At 41.3% G+C, this 24,141-nt stretch overlaps 1 protein-coding gene across 1 annotated transcript in view; it reads right to left on the reverse strand.

Moving 5' to 3' along the window:
• Nucleotides 1-24,141, reverse strand: part of LOC124407147 — a 291,004-nt gene that overhangs the window by 74,309 nt on the left and 192,554 nt on the right. Inside the window, exon 7 of the mRNA XM_046883000.1 lies at nt 13,536-13,725. Coding sequence (XP_046738956.1) covers nt 13,536-13,725 — 190 coding nt within the window. The remainder of the gene's footprint in view (nt 1-13,535; nt 13,726-24,141) is intronic.

A 24,141-nucleotide genomic window follows, 5' to 3' on the forward strand; every position in this document is an offset into this window, starting at 1 on the left:
CCAAAGTTACGAAGTAAAAAAAAAACAATATTAAGGCTACGGGGGGGGGGGGGGGGGGGGGTGAAAATATCTTCAATCCAAGATTTCACCTCAATTACACCTGTGAAGTTTGGTCTATCGAAGGTCTTGATACAGGATAAGAGAAGGAAGAGGGTGCGCGAAGTTACGGGAGTCCGGGTCCCCCGGGACTCCCGGGCACCGGCTACCCACTTCCTTGCATTAGTCCCATCAGCGGAATGTTTTTGCGCTCTCGAGTTACTCGTTCAGCGTCCATATTCGTATACCTATATCTGACTAGAGAAAATATGAGGTACATGGATATGGAAGAAGGTGTAGGCCGAGGGGTACGAGTGTTATTAATTAGGCAAATTAAACTCTCCATCCACCCACCCGTCTACCTTTCTCTATCTGTTTCTCTGCCTCGCTCTTCACCCTCCCTTATTTTCCGGTGTAACATATCAAGGTGAAAAGTGTCCCATATTACACGCCCATCACTCGCAGATATACAGAGAGGTAAAAACTAGGCCGGATGTAATAGGCGAGGATAATTCATGGTTTGTGCTCGCTAAAGAATTTCCTGTTTGTTTTTGTGTCAACGGAAAATACACATGCAAAAAAAAAAAAAGATTTCCCTGGACCAGCAGTTTTAGTGTAGAGTGTTGATGTAGTCTGATCAACGAGAAAATTTCTTTGCAACGGCTAGAAGTTTGCAAGTTTTTAGCTAACGAGTTTGCTATATTGGAACTCCACTTGTCTATGCTTGCTAAAATATTGATGCGACTATGTTAATTCTTTAAAATTTTGACTATTTAATTTTTTAATAAATTTTTTAAACGATACCAGCATTTCAGTTTGTACGAATTGCTTCGAGACCTTATTATCGTGGCGGGATGATTATGTGTTCTCATGATCTTTGAAAATAATCACTGAACATTTCGTCGAGGAAGAATTATTCGAATTCACACCGAAATTTTTGGCAATTCTTGAATCGTTGGTAAATAAATACTACAATACTGTTCCTAACACATACGGTTCGTTAATTTGGGATTTCGTCACTCGAATTCTTCACTCAAACACTTTTCATTTTTCAGATATAAAAATGTGCATGCGATAGCTTGCAAAATCTGTGACAATTTTTAAAATTAAATGATTTTCGCGGGGTGAAGAAGGAGGATCGGGCTCAAGCGGAATCAGCAAAATCCTGTCTCCTCCGGATTTTCGGATCCCTCCTTCCTCCGCCGATCTCGATCGGTGTTATTCCCTTCCATAATCGAACCCCTCATCGGGTTTGACCCCTTTATCTTTACGCATCCGGGCTGATCGGCGTAAATCCGCAGGTGAATTCCAATCTCGATACTCCGGTAATATCGACACGGCGTGTCTCCTCTCGAATTATCGGCGCCCGGCGTTTTGCCATTAATTTCATTTTATCGGGCCGTGGGACTCGGGCCGATCATATAATGCGTTTTAAATGTAAAACAGGCTTGGCCTGCGGGCTCCGCTGTTCCGCCCCTCGAGAAACGAGCTAACGCCGTTGAACGTACGTACGGAAACGGGACTAAATTTCGTTCCAACTTTTTGCTCCTCACATTTCAGAGTTTCTGAAATTTCATTTACCCGATATCAACGCTACACTCGGTCAGAATTTTCCCTCTCTTTATTTTTTTTTCACTCGTTACACTAACTCGAATGTGAAAAACGATGAAACTGTTCAACTTGTTGATATATTTCACTCTATCACTCTTCTCTTGTAATAGTATTTTTGAAGAATTTTTCATTAATCGATACGAATTTTGACGGGTTGAATAACGCGGAAGAGACGTAATTTGCCACTTTCCCAGCATCCTTGAGTTAATGGAAAATCAAGAATGGAACTAACGCAAAGTTTCCTCATCGAGCGAATTAAGGGGACTCGACAGCATGTCTCTGATTGTTTGAATCTCATACGACTACTTCATATATCAACGAAGTTTACTGATACATGGAAAGCATTCCCCAAAAAAAAATTCGCTGACGTAACGCAGGGTGGTAAAATGATCGGATTGTCTATAATAGCGTTTAATTAATTAATAATCACTTAATTAGCGAAGAAAAGAAGATTGAAAGAAACATGTACATCACTTATCGGAGTGAAAGAGGGGGTGCATAATGTGTACGGTATCACCTTCCACTAAGAGGCTCAGGTTTTCTTTCAATTTTCCCGTCTTCCCGTCAGCTCAGCTCTTCCTCCTCTCGTCGGTTTTCCTTCTTCAGCTCTTTCGACTCACCACCACCCCGACGATGCCCGAGTAAACTCGTCTGCTCGTCCAAGTCCGCATCCCCACACCTGAGACTGCGTCTATGAATATTCTCTTTGCGACTCGTCGCCGCTACTTACTTTGAGAAGGCCAATGAGTCACTAAGCCAGTAAACGGCGCATTCAGCGTACCGGCTTTGCGGTAATGGAAAAACGTCATTTTCCCAATCAGATAGAAGCCTGAGTTTTACAGACCCAAAGAGACACCGAATCTCGGAAATATCTGAAATACATAGTCAATTGTCTCCTCGATCTACTCTCGAGCCCGAATTAAAAAATGCGGGAAAAATCTTCTCCGTTCTCCAGATTTTTCTCCTGCAGAATATTTTTTGCATCCCAGTATTAATTTTAACCCTAATTACTTATAAGGCTGAAGTTAATTAGTACCGTTGCTGTAACAGAGTATGTTTAGAAAAAATCATTATTCAATAAAACATGGTAACCAGAACATACTCGGACTTCAAAAAGGTAACTCATAATCGAAAAGCATCCTAAAGTTGCAAAATAACGATTTTTTCACCCCAACTTTTGGTTACGTCAAAGTTAGCGACTTCATCCTCCTGACTGAGTACTTCCGGTCGCCACGAAGCCGATCAATTCTTAGTCGGGTGTTGATTGGAGGCAATTGGGCCACCCTTGAAGAACAACAAGTCAATATTAATAATCCGTGGAGCGTTTGACCCGTCCAGGCAGCCTCTCTTCCACCCCCATCAGGCGCGAAATTATTCAACGCGTTTCTGCACACAGACGGCGTGTGAGAATCCCGCGTCCCCCTTCACACAGACTTCGGTTTTGGATGCTGTGGTTGTTTTTGGAGTTAATTGGGCAGTGGATGGCCTCGCGGGCAAAGTCCCCTGCATAATTCACCGACCCTACACTCCGTGCTGGCTGACCTCTGGAGTGATCCTGACCGACCCACAGGGTGCATTTCGGTCGCCGCCGTCGAGTCGAGCACCGGCTGCGCACACGCGTCCGGTTTTGTTTGCCCAGTTTCCGGTGCCCGAATGACTCGCCGGATCTACTTGTCTCTGCTATTAAGCCATTCCCTTTATAACGCTGTGTATCCCTCCTTTGATAGATGCCAGAGCTCTTGTAGACCTGGAGGAAGTCCATTTGATCCTTTATATCAATTTATGAACATTTTTTGGGGCTTTCGTAATAGTGGCCGAAAGTTCCGGGCGTGAGGGTGAGATTTCAAAATTCAGAAAGTCCACGTATACAAAATAAGAGTCGAAATGCAGAAAGGTCAAAGTACATGGAAATTAGCGTCGCTGGAATTCTGATTCCAAATTTTCCTGCCAAGGTACAGAAAATTTTGCAAACACAAAACGAACGTACTAAATGTTTGCCTTTACTTAGAAAATCGTGAAAACATTTCATGTCTGAGCTGATTATTTGTTATTCTTGTTTTTTTTTTTTTTTTTTTTTTTGTTTTTGATATGAAAAAATTGATGTTCTATATGTATAAGAACAACAGTAATATGAATCCCGTTTGAATTTCCCGCTCGCGAGGTGTAAGGCAGCCCGTGAGTTTTTCAGAATAATACGATCTACGCGTTGAGAGACTGGTTTTTACAGTAAGAAGAAAAAAAAAAAAAAAATTGTTTCGCTTGGTCCTTGATATATATAAACAATTTTAATTACCGGAAGAAAAAGAAGTTCAAGCCAGTGTGTAAAAAAATCAAATCTGTGACGTTATCGGAGTGAATTATTCCGTTAAGTCTCAAGCGTTGGGTAAAACAATTGACGAGCTGGTAGATTCGGTGTATAAAAGGTACTACACAACACCTACATACCTACAGGAACCAACGGGACTCGGCTGTTGATTCAAGTGGGAACGTGATAAAAATGACAATGATGAGTTAATGCAATAACTGTGTACCCTCTGACCCTCGCCGCGTCCGTCCATCCGTCGAAAACCTCGCCAACCCCTACATACGTACACGCGCATTGCATGCGCACCAGGAATCCAGTGTCTATATACATGGATGCATACATACAACCGGCATAACGCGGGCAAAAGGGGAGGGGGATGCACGAGGGTCGAAATGGAAACTGTATTTAGTATTTAGTGCGAGCTACCAATTTGCGAGAGCTTTCTCTCTCTCTCTCTCTCTCTTTCTCCTACACCTACGTTTCACTCCCGGGGACTGAAGCGGATTTCTGTATACGTACGTGCATGTATATGTATATACTATATAGATATAGGTATAACGTATATACAAGTAAACTAACCAACGATATAAACGGGATTAATATGGCTCAGCTTCCGCCCGAGTTAATAAGAAAACATATATATATATATATATATATATATATATATATATATATCTTCTGTACAATCGGGTGGGTTCGGCTATATTTTGCGGGATACATACTTATCGACCTTATGGTTCTCACCGTGGCTCTTCCGGTCAGAAAAGCGATTATTACACGCGCTCAACTGTTATTAGCTGATCTTCGACCCTCCCTGATGCAACAAACTTTGCTGCTCGAACGAAAATTTGAAATACGATTCAACGAGTGGTGTGAATACCTAATTTGTTTAAGATCGTTGAAAAAATTTAAAGTCACATGGAATGAAAGTGTGCAAATGAAAAATTTCATTAGTAAATATCGTCAGATATAATATCGAAAAATAATTGACACGTATTTTTTCTTTTTTCAATTCAATGTTTATTAACAAAGATATGGCAAGTCGAATTTCACGTGACTTCACAATGTTACACATTTTTCACATTATGTTGTAGTATATCTATATCTATAAGCACATCGTGACGTCACGAGTCAATTCTAAACTGCTATATCTTTGTTAGGGAATGTTTAATTAAATAAAGAAAAAAATCGTGTCAATTATTTTTCAACATTCTATCTGACGATACTAATTGAATTTTTCATTTACACACCTAATTTCGTATAATCAGATTTCTTTTGCTACTCTTTCTTCACCGATTAAACTACGGATAATAATCACGAAATCAAAGTACGATACTCTCAATAGTGTCACTAACAATTCGTATCATGCAATTCTTATAGTAACTCACGTGAATCCTGTAACGACTTTAGTAAAACTCTACTGTTTACACGAAAATTTGGGCGCGTGTAATGAATATGTCGGCAAAACAAAACCCCGAGTAAATAATACAATTCAACGACAGTGTAAACAGTACGTCGGGAGTGTGACGTATAGAACGGAGGCGACGAGGGTCGCCAAGAAAGGTAACAAATGCCCAGTTTAGCGGCTCGGACACTGTGAACTGCATCGGTTTTGGTGGAGATCAGGGTCCCACTGCCGTCCCATTAGAGGAATCGTTGTGGGAACGGTTCGCGTCAATTTGTACCCTTACTAACTACCAGCCAAAGGCATCTGTTACGCAAGCTTTGGCGAAAAGCTGCGGGGCTGACCCAGCAAGCCAAGCTTCGCGACGCGTCCACTCGGCGCTGCGATTTCGAAGGGGTGAAAAATCGGGAAAACGGACTAAGGGAGTGATTCCGCCATGACCGAATCGCTGCTTGGTTCCCAAACGCCCTTAAAATTCACAGGGATTCAACGGATTCGCATATTTTTTTTTTTTTTTTTTTTTTTTTTTATACGGTAATATTAACGGGAAAAATATGCACATATTTATTTTATTTTGTATCGTTTTTTTTCTCTCTGCATCTCTTTCCTTCTCGCGTATCTTCTGAGAGATAAAAGCCATCTCTTTTCACCCGCCACGTATACGTCAGGTTTTAATTAAATCCTCCAAGAGCTGGCTCGAAGTTGTTGATGTGCAGACAACATAATACGGAGATGTTATTCAACGAAATTACGTTTTCATCGCGTGTATTATGCGTGTATAATATTCTTCGCATTCCTGACAATGTCCTGAATATTATTTGATCCCAGCTCGTGAACTGGCTTGATTTACATCAGCTTTACTATCATTTTTTGTAAAAATTGTGTCAATACATATCCTCCAGATGCTTTTTAATCTCTATTTTTGAAACTCGTCGATATTCTCGTGTCTTGTACACATCATGGCATCACCTCGTCTATATTCGTGCAACAATGGCATCCCTTTGTCCCTGTATTTATGTGAAGGCAGGGATCGCGTAACGACCGTGATAACGACTCATCGCTCACCACCTGTAAACCCCAACCAAACGTCGAAAAACAGAAGGGCGGATGAGCCACTCTGCACTTTGGAACCTAATTTTCATTCAATTCACTACATCACGTTAAACGTTATAAGAACAAAAGCAAGTAGAAATATAAATAAACTGATTTGACGAAGTACCTGAGATCGAGTGTCTTTTCCCTCTAGGGTATTACAAAAATCCAAAGTAGAGAAATTTTCATTGAAAATTTAGTTACGTCAACCTTACTCCAAATCAAACTTCCTAATTTAAATTTTTTCCTCAAATTTTTGCTCTTGAAAAGTTGAAGCCTGAAACAAAGTGAAAAGCTTTCATCGACATGGCGATAGACTTGCGCCCTTAGTTTATTTTCAAACCCCAGTTTGTGTAGCAGGTAATAGTTAGGCAACATATCTCCGTCGGTTCTGACCCCTGAATGTAGGCGCGTCGGCACGTTGCATCGACGGGTATTCGTGCAGTGTCCGTCGAACATACGTGACGACCCTGCAGGGGTTGTTGTACATACAAGGTGGAGGGGTGAGCGAACGAGCTGCAGGACGAATTTCACCCCCGCGGCTACTGGAGTCGTAATTTCGCACTGGTTGACGAACGTAACACAGGAGGAGAAATTACACCGAGTACCTGAAACGTTTCGACTATTTGCATTCCTGGTTAGGTACTGCGGATCATTAACAGAACGATTATATATACCTGGACATCGAAAAACGCGAATCCTAGTTCGTTGTGATCAGGGAATTACTCGCGTAGACTCGTAAGTAGAAAGCATTTGATGAGCCACCTCGCTTTGTTCCATTGATCGACGAGTTTCGTTACTTTTAATATTTTTGGGTACGTTTAACAGTTACAAAAATTTCAACACTCTCGAAGGAATTTACAAAACATTGTCGAAAAATATAGACGACCCGGGAGTTCAAGGATTTTTTAAACGGAGAACTGACGTCGCAACTCGAGGGGTTGAAATACGTTGCATACGAGGATTTAGCGACGGGTTCGCGTCGAGTCGTTAAAACGCGGTGCTAAACCACAACATGGTTCGCCCTCTTCGGAGAGGTATAAATCAACAATTAAAACTATCGCGATAAATAATTATTGCGTGTTGAAAGGAGGCAAAATAACTTGTTCCCAGTAGAACTTTGTTTCTATAATTTCACCCTTCCTGTATTAATTTTCTCCTTTTCGTTCGAGGTGACTAATTCCTGGCCGAAAATTAATTACCCGAAAAATAAATGACGAGCTGAGTTGGTGAAAACTCGTGTTTAATTTATCTTTCGAAAATGTGATTCGTCACGTGGTTGGGAACGAACGACCGACCGGCGATATGTTCGAGCGGCCAACAGAAGTCGGCTCACCCTCCTCACATTTTCATACCGACTGCAGGGGATGCGATAATTATTAACTGGTTTATTTAACGCGGTTCTCCCTCAGCGGCTCACCCGCTTCACCTCGCTTTCTCGACTAACTTTGAATTAAACACGAATCCATTTGGACATATTTTCCCACGAGATTGGCGGGTGATTCGACGAGTTGATACCACAGAGACTACCAATATATATATATATATATACATATATACGTATAAAGTTGATACCCCGTGCAGTGGTCGGAAATAATTTCCGATTATGCAAACCACGCTGCACCTTTTCCAAGTCAATTTTCCGACAAATTTTCTCACAGGAATTCTAGCCAAAAATTCTTACCCAATCTTAGGTAAACACTCGGAGCGCATTCCACGTGACATATCAACTGGGCCCAAGAATTTGACCTGCAGGCGTAAAATTGCGGGGCCACCGCATCCAGCCTCTGCAAACGTCAAGAGGTAAATGGTGAAGGAAATCCCCAGAGATTACCGGGCAACACGTGCTGCCCACTTCGGACATGCCCATCTTTAATTATACAATACTGTCTCGAGTCTGGTTAATCCTACGGGGGGTTGTTATAATCGAGTGTAATTCAGCTGACAGAACGGGGCCCGGGAATCAGGGAGCAGCTCCAATTATCCAGCGGGAACGACGTCTCCCTCCCCCCCCCCTCCCCCCTCTTTCCCTCTCTCCGGAAGAGGAATCGGTATTCCCGTGGGAAGCGGGAGTTGGATGAATTATTGAAACCGTCGAATTTTACGATTGAGATGAAATCACTGAAGGGATGGATGGTTTTTAGTTTTAGTAAAGAAGAGAAAGAATTTTCAAATCGAGTCGAGAACGAGAAAGAGAGAGAGAGAAATGCTGATATGAATTCGAGAATTCCAGCGGATAAGTGGAGCGACGAAATGGGAAAATCACAAATCTTCATTAGAGACACCGTCGGGTGTCTGAACGGAGTTCTCGTTCGGTTCTGGATCAGCTCTGGTTCTGGAGGGTCGGGACCCCGGCCTCCGATCCTGCAGGACGCTCGCCTCACTCCTTTCGGGATACGGAGGGGCTGTAAGACCGGACATTTCAATAAACCCTGGCAAACGCGACCCCGAACCACTGACCGCCACCGCCGACCCCGCAGCCTCGGTTCTACACCCGCAACTTCACCCGAGACTAAATGCAATTTCACGTCTCTGGAGGAACTACACAATACGGTTAATTGCAATTCATTATTTTCCGGTCTCATTGTCGTCGCTGGTAACGTTGAGAATTATCAAAATTGGTAAGGAAAAGAAGGAAGTATCGAGCCGAAAGTTGGTTTGACTGTATTCGAGTCGAAAAGGAGATTTTGGAAACTCGGTTTTACTAGATTTCGTACAAGTTTTACTAGAGTTTTTGAAGGGTCATGAAATAGCGGAGGGTCACGATGTCGAATTTTTAACGACGAGGATATAGATGGCACAAAATCTGTAACTGTCAAAAGTCGAAGTCTGGAGAAGTCAAAGTACAAAGATCCAAAATTGATGTTTTTAATTTACCAGAATGTATGGAATCGTTGAAATCATATTTTGGTTTTTTTATACTTTGCTATTCTACATTTTGACTTTTCTATGCTTCAAATTTTTACATTTTAAAAATCTGTAAAACAGATCTACACGTTTTGAAAAATTCTATACTGCACCCCAGTATTCTTCAACTTTTCGATAATTTTACCCTGGTTCGTCGATCCGACGTCAAGTGTCAAGAATTAAGATAAAAACAATTTCCATAATTTCCAAATATTTCAAGGCTGACTCGAGAAGTCTTCTTTACGTCTTCTTCGCGTCATTTTGAAAATAAATTCCAAACCTGCAGTGGTGAAAATAATTTTTGTTTTTTTTTAATGTGAAACCGCATGAACTTATTGTTAGTTTGGTAAAATGAATGGAATAACGTAGAAAAGTACCTTTCGAAAAAAGATACCTATGAGTTATTCGGAAGAGGAAAAAAGAGGTTGAAACAAAGAATTTCAAATTACTCGATTTTGTTTTCATGAGGATGGGAATACGAATTGATTTGGACTTAATTTTGATAGAGATCACGATTCGAGAAAAGCTTGTGAGAAGCTTAACTTCAACTGCATTGAATACGACGGAAAGACAAAATATAGAAGGAGCAGATTTCTCTTTCAAAAAGTTTGAGGATCCGGAAATCTGGAAGCAGTCCTAATTTGTCGTCCACTACATCAATTTCGATCGGATTAGCGCGATGATTTCCTGCTATATACGAAAGTAACCGGCCCCTGGTTTTTCCTATAAATCTATTTTCCCCTTCGTTCCACGCTTCGTCTGATTGGCTGACATTTCGCAGAGCCGACGACCCTCTCTTCTACGGATCGGGCTAATGGGCCTGGGAACTACAGACGGGAATTCGTCGAAATAAGGATCATCCGTCGTAATGCTTGAAGGTAGGTAAAACAAATCATCGTCTTTGTCACGCGTCCTTTTTCTTTTCCTCTCTTCTTCTCGTCTCTTTAAATTATCCCGAAATTCCGTTGAATCGCGGAATTCGCGTATTACGATGCTAATGAAAATCAAATCAAGTCACGCGTATCAGAGAGACGATCAGAGAGACGAGTCGAAAACGGTCGACGTATTTTTACAAGACTTGAACCCGGAACGTTGAGGAGGAAAATTCTGCCCCAGAGGCAGGAATCAATTTCGTTTTTCGTTTGAAAATTGCCTCGACGCTGTATTCGAACCGAGAAGAAACGCCGCCCCTTTCTCGCCCCCCGATTCAACCCCTCTTTCCGAAAATCCACGCAGGTATTGACGAAGGCCGCGCAATGGTCACAGGACAAATTTGACCGGAAACCTTTCAGCTGCCGACGCGATACGTCGCTCCCTTACACTCCTTCTCTTCCCGTTCACAGCGCGAGATCGACTCGCTGATGGAAAAATAAAATTCTCATCCCCATCCGTCTCTCCACTGCCGTACCGATTGTCATTTACACAAAATCAGAGTGTGCTGCCGTTTCTCAACCGCAATTTCCGTTTCCCCTTTCGCGATAACGAAATTGAAAAAACGTCCTCGTAAGTAAGTCGATTAAAAATTTTCCACCATTTTTCTATCATCAAATTTACAGAATTTATCTGCGCAGCTAATCTCGCCAATATTTATTCGCTTTGCGCGGTGTTCGGTGAAAAATAGTCGATATAAACCCCATGAAAATGGCACAAAGATATGGAGTTTGGTGTCCGCTGCAGCAGGGGTGGGATGGGGGTGGTTTCGGATTGGGGGCACAGGTCGCGTATTGGATCGAGATTTGGGATAACTCGAGAACGTCGCTCTGCAAGGATGAAGGAGGGTTTCTCGAGGTCGGGAGGAGGAGGAAGAGGATGAGGACCAAAAGGGAATGCGAGGGTCTGTCAGATGTCTTCGTTGTAACGAGACCGCGGTCTGGAAGGGACCGACTGACTGACTGACTAGACTGCTTTACCCGGATAGAATCCTGCAGGAAGGCTGCCCAACCAATCCCGATAACAGTCCGCAGTGCAAGCTCCTTCGCTTCACCCCGCTGCCCATTCTTTAAAATTCAAAGACAGATATATTTTCTTCTTCGTCGATATCTATCTCTCCGGCTCGATTCACCGGCCTACGTCAAACCCGATCAAGATTAATCCCCTGCAGCATCTTCCAAACGGGGATCGGACGTCCCTCGGGAAAACGGATAACTTGGAGTAGAGTTTTTTTATTGTGGAATTTTTGCATTTTTGAGTTTTTTTTTTCAAGAAACTCAGATTTAGCAATTGTTGCCAACAGTAGGCTTTCTGGGCTGGGCACAACTGTAATAAACAATAACGTTCTTGATTCTGAAAGAATTAATTTTTTGCCCAGCTTAACCGCAAAAAAAGCGGATACCAAATTCCATTTTTGGATTCTGGAAATGATTTTTTAGCGAACTTGCTTCGAAGCGAAACGTTCCTACGGCAGCAATTCAAGTCGTTTCGTTAATTAGAAACGATAAATGTTCGAAAATTGCGTGTATATCGAATTAAAAAATTGTAATTTATGAAAAAAAATTCGTAAACACATCTTCTGTCAAATACTAAACGTTTGAAAGTTCCATCGCAGAAGCATAAAAGTGAGATACGTGGATCACCTTAAAAGTAGCTCACTCACGTTATTGAAACAAACAAAAACTTTGCAGATCTGAAGCGGAGAGTACATTTCAGAAAAAAAATGGATAAAAAAAAAAAAAAAAGATTATACACGATTTAATAGATTGACGGAGGCTCTTGGTGCAAGGAAAATCCGAAGCAAAGAGCGAGGCGGACGTCGAGCCATCTAGCTGCATGAGAACAGCCATGGAAGTCGGTTAAGAGGATTACGTGGATGGGATATCGCGCTCAGAATTCTTGCTTATGCGAATCCAGGAAACAATAGCACCAGAGTTGGCAGAAATATGTGCGCGTACATTTATGCGCTTATTTATACATATATGTATATTATACCCGTTGAATATCATACCGAGAATCTAGACACGCGATCCGTTCGTAATCCTCAACGTCCGATTAACCCAGGTGAAGAATATCCCACCGCTGCCACCAATTTTCGAGGAAATAATTGCTCGAGCCGATTCTGTGTTCATCACGTCAGGATGCTTCACTTTTTTCCGACTATTTAGGTTAATCACTGGGTTTTTAACGCTTCTGATCTTTCATTTAGATATTTTAAATTTCAAAATACTCTCTAAATTCCAAAGAGTAATGAAATTAACTTTTGTGCGGTGATTCACGCATTTCCGACGCGAATAAACGTCAAGAGAGAAAAAAGTAAGAGGACCAAAATGAAAAAAAAAAAAAAATTGGACCAGCCGAGTCTGAGTAAAGGGAGGATTTTGAGTCTCCCTTATGACTGATGGGAGGATAAATTGATTGTCACGTCGCCTAGGAAGGAACGTGAGTCTGGTCGCTTCGGCTGTGAACCCTTTTCAGGATATATCCAACTCCGCGATTATCCTGAGGAGAACAGTGCTGGTGGAATGTTTGCGATACATACCGACGTCGCGCGATCTCGTAGCTGATATCCTCGGGGCAAATATTTGGACAGTTGTGTTTGCGGATCGTTGAGACTGTAGGTGTAAGGCGTTACCATACCTTACGTTACGATACGATACTATAGGTTACGTTGCGTTACGTTACGTTACGTTACGTTACGTTACGTGTCTGCCAGACTCTAGACAACGGTATCGCAGTCTCAGCGTCAAGCTGTCTCCGCTATTCGAATTGACGTAGGTATGGTAGTCGGATAACGGATTATCAAAACCTGTCAGAGATGCCTCCGTTGAGGAATTCTCGAAGCCGGATTTAACCGTCGCAATTAAAATTGATGAGTATCACTTTTCCTTGGGTATAATATATGGGGGAGAATATAATTATTACCTCAGTCGCTGCCTTGCAGCTGATTTTAATAATCAATCGGATTACCTACAAGGTAACGTACCTACGTTAGTATATATCTGACCTTTCGATCGATCAAGCTTAATATAAAACTTGGCGCTCAGTAGCGAATATTGGGCTTCAAGTTCGTGCTTTTCTACAAATCGTAACCAAGTTTCTTCCCTTGTTCTTCCAAACTTCGATATCAGAGTTAGTTCTTGTCACCCGGTATCTTACACGGAAGTTGATGTCACGAGAATTGATAATTTGATTTCCATTAAATTTTCCGTAACATCGATCGAATTAAAGCATAAAAAGTCCTCTTACCTTTCCAACACCGGTGAGTTCCTTGACGCCGATCCTCCTGAGAAGAGCCGGAGGCGCCGGTGGAGGAGATTTGAGAAGAAGAGCAGCATAACCGTTCGGGCAGATCGGTTGATCGTCCTGAGCGATGCCCTCGTCGCCAGACCGGCGTCTCCGATGAGGGCTCGACGAGAGGTTGAGCTTTTGCGCGGCTCTGTAACACGGAAACAAGAAAAATTACTGCATTTCATATAAAGAAAACGAAAACGACGAATCGGTATGCCGCAAACTCGAGATAATAAAATTGAATAAATATAGGGGACGGGGTTTCGTCGAGCCTCAGGGATCTGACGATTAAAAGCCGATTCGTCTTGTCCTTCCTTCCTTCCTGCCTTCCTGCCTTCCCGGAATTTTGGAGGCACAAACGCGGGCGACATACCTTAGCTCCTGCCTCCAGCTCCAGGAGAAGGGCCGCGGTAATCAGGGAAGGTAATGTGCCGGAACCAGGGGGTTCCTGGGGGTTCCGGGACGCTTACCTCTCGCTCTCCCTGCTTCCCTCTTCCTCCCCCCATCCCCCCTCTCACCCTCTCCGCGGCCTCGTTAACCCACGCTCTGTGAAATTGGAAATACCGGTCCCACTCGTAGCCGGAGGCAGACCCGGTGCACCCTGCGGCTTCAAGGGGGTGGAGGTAGGGGGTGTCATAAAAAATTTCAACTTATCAACCCGCCAACTTATCTTTCTTTCCTTCTTTTTGCTTCCCGCACCTTTTCTCCGTCTGTTCTACTTTACACGTTTATTTTTTGTCTTGCAACACGTCGCTGTACGTAGTGTACGGTATTTATTTATTTAAAGCTCAGCCAGTTGTACGAAAAACAGGTCTTTTTTTTCTCTGATTTCACAGATTTTTTCAATCGTTATTTTTAGCTCTTTGACTAGAGAGAAGAAAAAATATGCTTCAGATCACATTAGTGGGAATCGCAAGTCAACTGTAAGCTCATAAATCCCATTCAATTTCTATCATTTAGAATGAATAGTCTTTTTCCATTTACGGAGAATTTTTTTTCACCGCAAAAGATTCGGTAATAATCAATTAATTAATTATCGGTTTTTCTTTTATCCATAATATAATACAAGTCCGACTACAACAGCTGATTTTTCGACATTCTCCCGCATTCCTGAGTTTGAAATTAGTGGATTCCAGTTTAATCAGTTTTTTTTTTTCTCATCGATCTCTTTTTACCACGATTTTGCGGTGTAATTCTCGATCAGAAACTATTTGACAACACAAGTACAAAAAATTCTGCACGCAATTTTGTTCATCGTTTTTTTCAGGGGTTATCACGTTTAGAGGAGTGAGCATGAGAGCAAAATAAAAATTCAGGATATAAACTACGCACACATACTTATTCACATTATACAACATGCATACACTGTGTCTACATTCTAGCGTATCTTTTCGGCTAGTTAATTTAGGTTTTAACGAGGTAACGGAGCCAAATTTTGTCACACAGATTGTGCCACAGGCTCAAACTATACAAAAAACTATGCGGGGTACGATTTTTATGATACAGTTTCACAGTTTGTTGCGGTATTTTTTTTTTTTTATTTTGCTTGGTCTATTTCTCTTTCTATGTTTTTTTTCGATCTTTTTTCTCACCTTCCGCTGTTGTTTCGCTTTTCTGTCGTTCCATTATGGATTTTACGAGGCGGAACTACTTTCACGGAGGCTGGAAAACTGTGTATAGAAACATTATGTTACATACAAATCCATGACGTTTAATTAAGCCGAGAAAAAATAAACGGTATACCGTATAGCCAATTGACCACACCTTTCGTAGATTTATGTTGTTTATTTTTTACTTTTCATTTTTTTATTCACTTATATTCCCACGTAGTGATTGGAACCCATTTCTTTGACTCACATATACATTAGGGTAGTCCTTATTTAGGGTGTTGACGAATTTTTGCCACCTCACCCTACGAATTGATTTCAAATAATTCGAAAACAATTGCCTAATTTTTTCAGATTTCGACCTCAAGTCTGAGATAGTCTGCTTTGTGATCTAAGTTTCTTATGGAAATGAGATGGAAAAAAGTTGTTTCCTCAGTATATATTTTGTTGCAAGAGTAATAATATTCAAAAAAATTTGTCACTGCGAATTTTTAGTGGCCATTAGTGCTACTATCTGTAAAAAAATTCACATCACGATACCAGCAAATCTAGACGAATTGCACTTCCTCTAAATAAAAAAAAGTCAGATTTCGAGGGTGTGCAATTCGTCGAGATTGCGTGGTATGATTATGTGAATTTTTTCCCAGACAGTAGCACTAACGTCGACTAAAACCTCACAGTTACAAATTTTTTTTAACATTATTACTTTTACAATAAAATATGTACTGAGAAAAAAAAAATTTCCCATGTTAGTTCCATAAAAAATCTGTATCTCAGAGTTGATTTTTTTCAAATTACTTGAAGTTGATTTGGGGAATGGGGTGGCAAAAATTCATCGACCCCTAAATAAGGATCACCCTAAATTATACATATGAAGACGATTTAGGAAAACTCTTAAAGGTGAGAAACTCGAAGTTTTAATAGAGCAAGTAAGATAAGAAGAAAAAGGAAGAAGAGAAGCACGCAAGGAAGAGGGATATGTTCATTGACGAAGACGTCGGAGGCGCCGAAGGGTGTCAAGTCAAATTGAGCGTGAGACGCAACCGGGAAGGATCCATCACTGCAGTCTACAGCTTTTGCCTTGCTTTCGTAGTTCGCTGTATATATTCTTGCCACCGATTTTCTGTCTGTTCTCTGAACTATACACATATACGAAGCGCTAGCAGAAGTCCCTCAGGATATCAGGGCATGGAAAGGGAAGATACCAAACAGGAAGTGAAGGACTCTAGTATACACAGGATGAGTACAAAAACTTCTGTCAAAAAACAAATCATGGAAAAAATCCATGGTGTCCATAATTTTTCGACGTAACTTACGCGATGTTTTTCAAAAATCAGCTCCAATTCCTCCTCTTTGTTTCATCAGCGGACGCGACCGGACAAAGAAAAAGGACTTTTCGCGTGGGCCGAATTCGCAACGTTTTTTTATCGACTGCAGGAACAGAGACGCAGGTGCGTGTCACCCTCGTACAATCTGAGCATCAATCAAGACCGCGAGTCCACGATGTGCCCGAAAAGTTAGCCAAGGTATCCTGCGTTCGGTAGATGCACGTGTCCTTTGACTCCTGTTCTTAAAACGGGAAGCGATATATGCAGGTATTGAAAATTAATCAAGTTTCTTTTTTTTTAAGTTAAGAAGGACGATGTTTAAGTTTTTGTCAAGCTTTGATTTATTTACTTAGAATCGATTTTCTTATGTATTTTGGCGAAGTAAAAACTGGTTGAACAAAGTAAATCGACACAAAGCTTCGAGTAACGGAGAATTAAATTTTTCATCCCCTGATTCATCTGATTTTATTTGAAATAGATTCATATATTTAGAATACACTGTTATTGAGATCGTTTATTTTCTCGTCTTTAAATCCGATCATTTTATTTGATTTTTCAGTCGACAAAAGATAAGGAAGAGTCCAATTAGAATGAAAATTCAACGACGGTCGACCGTTTTAACGTTCAAACAAAATGTGACACGGTTAATTTGAAAGATAATTTACGTCCGTGGAGACATTTGGAGCTTGGCAGTGAGCCACGGTTACGAGGAAGAGAGGGGATATGTACGTAGTGCAGCACTGACATGACAGTCTGCAAGGACGTGTATAAGTATAGAGGTATCTGGTTAATCACGGAAATTATGGCACGAGCCTTGCTAAACGTCAGAACCAGTTTACCTCGTCATTAGTAAGCCTCGCGCCACAAATTATTCCGTTTGGATCGCTTCCGGAATGTTGAAGCTCCCGTTTCGAACGACCTCCGATGTAAAGGAAAACGTGATAAACGGTTTTCAAAATCGTTAATCATTTGAAAACAGAGAAAAAGATGGAACTGAGACTTTGGACCGATGATTCATCGACGCTCAAAATTAGTCTGCGATGTATCTTAATTTCAACAGTTTTTGTCGCACCTTCATTCTTCCGTATCTTGTAATGGATTATCATAGTCTCTTCTGGGCAGAACCTCATCTCTCTTAAAGAATTTAATTTTAGCTGGTTTAAAATCTCGTTAAAGTGAACATTCTTCTGCTTCTCTTCAACAACGCTTAACGGATTTCTAAAGCCGTTTCTCTTCTGCCTCCCTGAAATCGACAGTCTCGAGAACAAGGGTTTCTCGACGAAAAGTGTAACCTGTGCGGACGCGCAAGAGGAAGAAGACAAAACAGGAGGAAAAGGAGGAGGAGGAGGAGGAAACTTAGGTAACGTACGAGGAACGAAGCGAGGCAATTCAATCAGACGTGGTAGCAGCGAACAGCTGAGACCACGCATCCCGGCGTTCTTTCTCTTTCACTCTTTCTCCCCCTCCTCCCCCCCCCCCCCCCCCCCCTCTCCGTTCGTCCCTCTTATCCAGCGTATGATTTATTGCCGAACATTTTTGCAATCTTATTACACGTACGTGCAGTTGTTTCACGATTTCGACACAGGTGGTTGTCGGTACTACGTATCGCTACAAGTAATGATAAACAGAACTTTCGGTTCCTCAAACTTTAACGACCAAACTCTGCTTAATTTCCCGCTAACGGAGCTACAAGAATGAAATTTTCCCGAAGATACCACGCTTGAAAAAGAGAAAAGGAATAACTGACTGTTGCGAGAGAAATTTGTAGATATGCCCTTCATTTTTAACCATAACTGAAAAGTGTAGTTCTGGAAAAAAAATGAAAAACTGTAATTGTTTGTTATTAAAAATCTGACTAGCACCAAATTATCTTGAAATTTCCACAATACTTGAATCTTTGCCTAAGCTACTCCTATCTTATCCTAGAATTTCCCAGCTACTCTATGAAATGAAATTTGTCGCAGGTCGTGAGCGATAAGTTTGAAAAAAAAAAAAAAAAAAGTTGTAAAATTTATGGATTATGGAGGAGGTCTGGCGCGCAGCAGGTTCTTTTCGGTACCCCTGAGGGCTGGAGGGGTCGGAAAAGGCAATCGCAAAAACGTGAAATACGGTTATACGCGATTCGTCGTGTCGCCTCGATGACGAGGGCGCCGTCTTCGGCCCTCTTCAGTCGTTCTGCACTCCGTAACCTCGAGGGTTTCGCCGCCCTCGAAATGCGCAGAGAAAGGCGTCAGATGGCGATCGGCTCATTTCATGCCGCGTTACAGTTGTAATTTGGATATTAGCCTGATTTATCGCCGTTATTCTTCGGCCCAGTCCAGAGTTTATAATACGCAGCCGTGAATCACCCATAATACTGTGGAACTTCGCGCCTGGCAGTGAAAATTTTCACCGGTTATCGTCATTTTCTTTCATCTCCCTCCGATCGTTTCGTCTCGTTTTTCTCCGGGCAGATCGAACGCCGCGAAACTCAGTAGACAGAGAGAAAGAGAGTGAGTGAGGGGATGGGATGTTGAAGAGCAAAACCAATTTTCTAATACTTCGAAAACACGTTTTCACTTCTTCACATCCTCTAGCGACATGATAACTCTGCCCATCTACCTTCCGGACATTTTTTCCGGATTTGAAATGAGGCGCACAAATAGCGGGAGAAGGTAAAAAACCAAAATACGCCAAAGTTTTTTACCTGATTTCTTTTCCCTCCCGTTTCCGTCACGATTCAACTAAAAAAAAAAATAAAAATAAGAAACTCATCGATCGCCCGAATCCTTGGTACAATTCGACGTCTCGTTTTTAGGAATCTTCAAACTACTTTAATCTCATTCATGAAACCAGATTCTGGTTATGTATGCCAAACAAAGAGAGACATAAAAAATTTAAAAAAAAATCGATCTGAACGGGAATGAACAACGAACGACACACTTCTTCATCTGCTTCGCCAATTCATCCGATTTCAGTTTTCTACAAAATTCACACAAGGCTCTTCACACGATTCAGTTCAGGTCATGATTGAATTTTGAGGACTGGTTATTTGACTTACAGTATATCGATTTCACAGAGCCGAGAATTTGTAGCATAAAGCTGACCGTCGAATAGTCGGATCCGGTTTTAATTTGCGACTTTTAGAAGGACTTCCTAAGGGCCAAAGGATCTCGAGTATACCCTCAAGCCAGTCCTTGTCAGCCGAACCTTTTATTGCACAGGGACCTAAGCGAGGAGTGAAATTTTCCAAAATGTGTATTGAATCTTGACCGTCCTCCACGATTCGCTGACAATTTGATTACATTTTCAGAGATGAAAAGTCAAGCGAAAGTAGGTAAATCAAATTCAATTCGTAAGACCGAAAATTCATTCTTCTTAATCGTTCGCAAAGCTTACCCGCTAAAATTCACAACAAAAACGGCCAACCATTGAATGGTGAAGGCACTTGTCCCTAGTCTGTTGACATTTTTAAGAAATTCCTCGAGCTCACCGCCCCCTTCATAGGGTTTAGACTGACATTATGCTAACCTGCCTTCAAATCCCCCCACCTTCGTCTTCACCCGCTACTTTTCCCTGGTCTGTCTAGCACGGTATTTCCGCTGAGCTCGACGACCCGAACCCGGTCGGTCTCAGGACTTGTGTACTTCAGCTCGCACCCTCGCCTCGAAGAACGCCTTGATCTATGAGCTCGTCCGCCACCTCGTCACTTGTTAACACCTACGTCCCCCCCTTTCGATCTACTATCGCCACCCCCGCCTCGCGGAGCATCCTTAAACTGTCAAAAGTTACGCGTCCCGGGGGAGAAGCGGGATCGAAGATCCGAATATGAGTATTTGCATGTGTCTGAAGTCTTTGAGGCGACACACAAGGACGCCCCAATTCTTTCTGAAACTTGTTACACGTCGATATTTTCTGCTGCATGCGTTCATCGGGAGTTTACGAGGTGGGGATAAAAATATAAAGAGATCAGAAAATGGAGACGATAATTTAATATACAGAATTTGAAAATAATGAAAGACGAAGTATGGAGAAGAAAAATATTAGAAAAGTTGGAGAATAAAATGCCAAACTGTAGAATCGTCAGAATTCCTTTCGATGATATAAAGTCGTATGCAGATTTTTGATTCTGCTGTACCATGTTTTGACCTTTCAATACTTTGATTATGTCAATTTTCTGTACTTGAACTTTCCACATTTTCATATTCTATGAATAAAATTTTCGCGCATTTTCTATGAAAATTCAATTCTATTTTTTTACCCCGACCCAGTATATGATCTATATAACTATGGTTGAGTGTGAGTACATATATATCGTTAAAGAAGCTTAATTATGGCGGTATAATATCGTAGAGTGATTTTGTTGACATTGTTATGCGAATAACAGAACGGCAGACGAAGATCCGGGAAAGCAGCTCATCGTCAGTCGGAGCTGGAGAGATTCGAGTATAGTGCGAACCAAGCTAATTGGATTACAAGAAAGATCAAAGCCGAGAGGTCTGCTGGGGTAATGAATGATTCGGCGCAGCATCGGTGATAATTACGAGCCTTGTAAGATTCGCTCGCTCACTCACTCGCTCAGTCAGTCACTCAATGCCGTTATATTTCATTCGCGTGACTGTGAGAGGAAGCGAATTCCTTGACGTTATTACAATACTCTGCAGCAGACTGCAAGGATCGAATGATCAGAGAGCGAGAGAGAGAGAGAGAGAGTCTGAAGAGAGTGATACTAGTTACTCATCCAGTATTCAACTGTATAACATGAATATTGAAGGGTTCTCAGATTCGTTCCAATAAGTTGCGACATGGAATCGCGAGTAACAGAGAGAATTCAATGATCAGGAATTAAGTTGCGGGTGGAGAAGCCGAGCGGAGTTTTCCACCTTTTTCCACATCTCAGATGTAAAAGTACAATGAAATGGTTCAACGGTTCCATGCCGGCGGAATTTCCTCGGCTACCTACGTTCACTTTGGCAGTATACATATACATATAAGTTGCCTTTAACGTCCGAGAGGAATAAACGAAATATAAGGGAAACGAGAGGTATGAAAACTGCGAATAAAGACTGGCCCAGCCGCCCGCGTCGGTTTTGTGCGCGAATTTATATTTAAACCATTTATACTCGCGGAAATATCAGCGTCCCTCTGATGTACGCGCGGCGGCGAAAAGCCGTAAACCGCGACGCTCGAGTACAGCACTTCACTTCCCTCGGTTTTTGGCATTCATTTTCGCACTGTGCATTTCCCAAATTGTCGGATTAATGTTTCACGTGAATTACGTGAGCCAGTCCGCATAATACTTTTGCCGTATGAAGAGTATGATTTTCATATTTCAGTTAAGGTTTTTACCACAAGAAACGTCGACTCGAAATCAACGCGGTAAAAGGAAAATCTACAAGGAATATAGGATTCTAATTTAAAATATAATTCATTGATTTCTCTACATGGAGCGGTGATGATTAGTCATGATTAAAAACAGTGGATCAGAGATTGTTAAAAGGGGATTCGTAACGTTCAATTCCACTCGATTTTATTCTGTACATAAAAAACGATCCTTCTTCCGTTCCCTATTTTCTATTACGACGGTACAAGGTACTCATATACGAGAAAAAATATTCAATCATACGCGCGCAGCGCTGAATCGATCGTTCGAATCATATATACTATACTGTGCAATATTGTACAACACTTGATGCGCAGGTGAACCCGCGTAGAGCAATCATAATTTAATTGATTCAATCGCGAATGTTTCAATTTTCACTCCGCATCGAGAGACATTTAATCAAAAACTATTCACCCTTCTTCGCAACCCTCGCTTCATTTTTCTCCCCCAATTATATAATCGATAATGAACTTTTATCAATCGTATCTTGGTGTAGGAATAGTCGTACGATCATGACAAACGGTGCTGCCGACAAAAGAAATCAATTATTTAAAACGTTTGATTCAATAAACCATAAAAATTTGATACGACAAGTAAGTCGAAGTTCAATATCTCAAGAAATATTGATCTGAGCTTTTACATCCAAAGGACTTTTTATGTAGACAATTAGATTTCCAACAAAATTTTCTTTCATGTTTTTCCGGTAAAGCTTATCATTTCAGAGATAACAGCGAAAAAACGAGAATTTTGGGTACAAATCTACTTTAGTAACCGTACAATCTCAACAGTGTAAGTTGCACTCACGCCGTTCAAGACACTTTTAAAGATCGTTCAATTCTGCGTAAATTGCGACCAAAAACAATGTGACAACATAAAATCCCGCTGAGTTATAGAATTTCGAAAAAGAAATATTTTACATAAAAAATCTTTTCACGCCCAGAGAAAGTACTTAATATTAATATCAATGGCAATAACTTTCCGGGAATTTTAGAGTTTTAGGAACTGAAACAATAAAAAATAGTCCGAAAAAAAATCACCCTATAAAATTATATTTATATATGAACACAACAAATTCGGCTTGAATTTCTCTCCGTTTTTCTTATCTTACACGATATCGTTACATCGCAAGTCTCTCGGGCTCTTTTCGCCGCTACTTTACGTTTACTTCCTGACTTTGTTTTCGCAGCAATTACTCCTGAAGACGTGCAGCAGACAGCAGCCGGACTCCTGGGAGGTCGCAAAGAGAAACGGACGTCCGGCCAAAGTAGTGTAGACACAGCTACGGTCAGCCACGAATGCGAGAGAAGACTGAGTAGTAACGACCGTACGATTCGGACAGGTGTTAAGCCGCGTTGCTTCTTTCACTGGGATTCGCACAACAAATCTCTCTACACATTTCCAAGCTCACCTAAATCTCCTTCGCGTACCGAATTCGAAAGCTGCGAGCTCGCTACTTACTCACATAATGGCGTTCCTATATCATCTAGTCCATAAGGTTGTTGCTAAATTCTTGAGCAATATTATTATAATCAATTCGAAATTCTAACACTTTTTCCAAAAAATTTTGTAGATCACTTTACTGTAACTTTATTTTCTTTTATAATTATGATTTCTCAAATAATCTATAATTTACGCCACCTTTAACTTTGAATGTGACAGTTTGAACACATAACAATCATAATGTTCATTACGAGTTAAGATAAAGTTACACGATTCTTCTAAGGTATTTTTTCTTCAATTTTTTTTTTTTTTCGAAACATCGAAATAAACATCAACTTAACAACCACTTTCGGCCAAATTTTCTTTATTCGTTATAATTGCGAAACGATAATTGGCTCCGCAAGTTGCAAGCAAAAAGTGAAAATGCGACGATTCTGTTTACAGATTTATAGCATCGTAGTTTAGGACAGGAGGTTCTGAATAATATGCACATGTTCGTGGCGTCTTTGTGGCCAGGCTCGAGGGCTTTCGCCTACCTTCGAGACTGCGGTGCGGGTGAATGTACAAGCTCGAGAAAGTTTGCAAATACTTGCCCGTAACGCAGGTTCGCAAGTTCTCGCCAAATGCTGCTGGTGCAGTCAATAGCTCTTCTACTCACTCGTCACTAACTCTCTAGCGAGTTCTTATTACAGGCACTACACCCGTCGCGTCGCTGGCTGTGATTGTACTTTGTCATTTGTCATTTTTTACCGCGAGGAAATCTCAGGTCTGTTTTCGAATAACGTGTAATCACAACGAGTATAAGGTGTATGAAATTAGAGTAAAGA

The sequence above is a fragment of the Diprion similis genome, chromosome 6, assembly GCF_021155765.1.
Source record: "Diprion similis isolate iyDipSimi1 chromosome 6, iyDipSimi1.1, whole genome shotgun sequence".
In the NCBI taxonomy this organism is placed as follows: domain Eukaryota; kingdom Metazoa; phylum Arthropoda; class Insecta; order Hymenoptera; family Diprionidae; genus Diprion; species Diprion similis.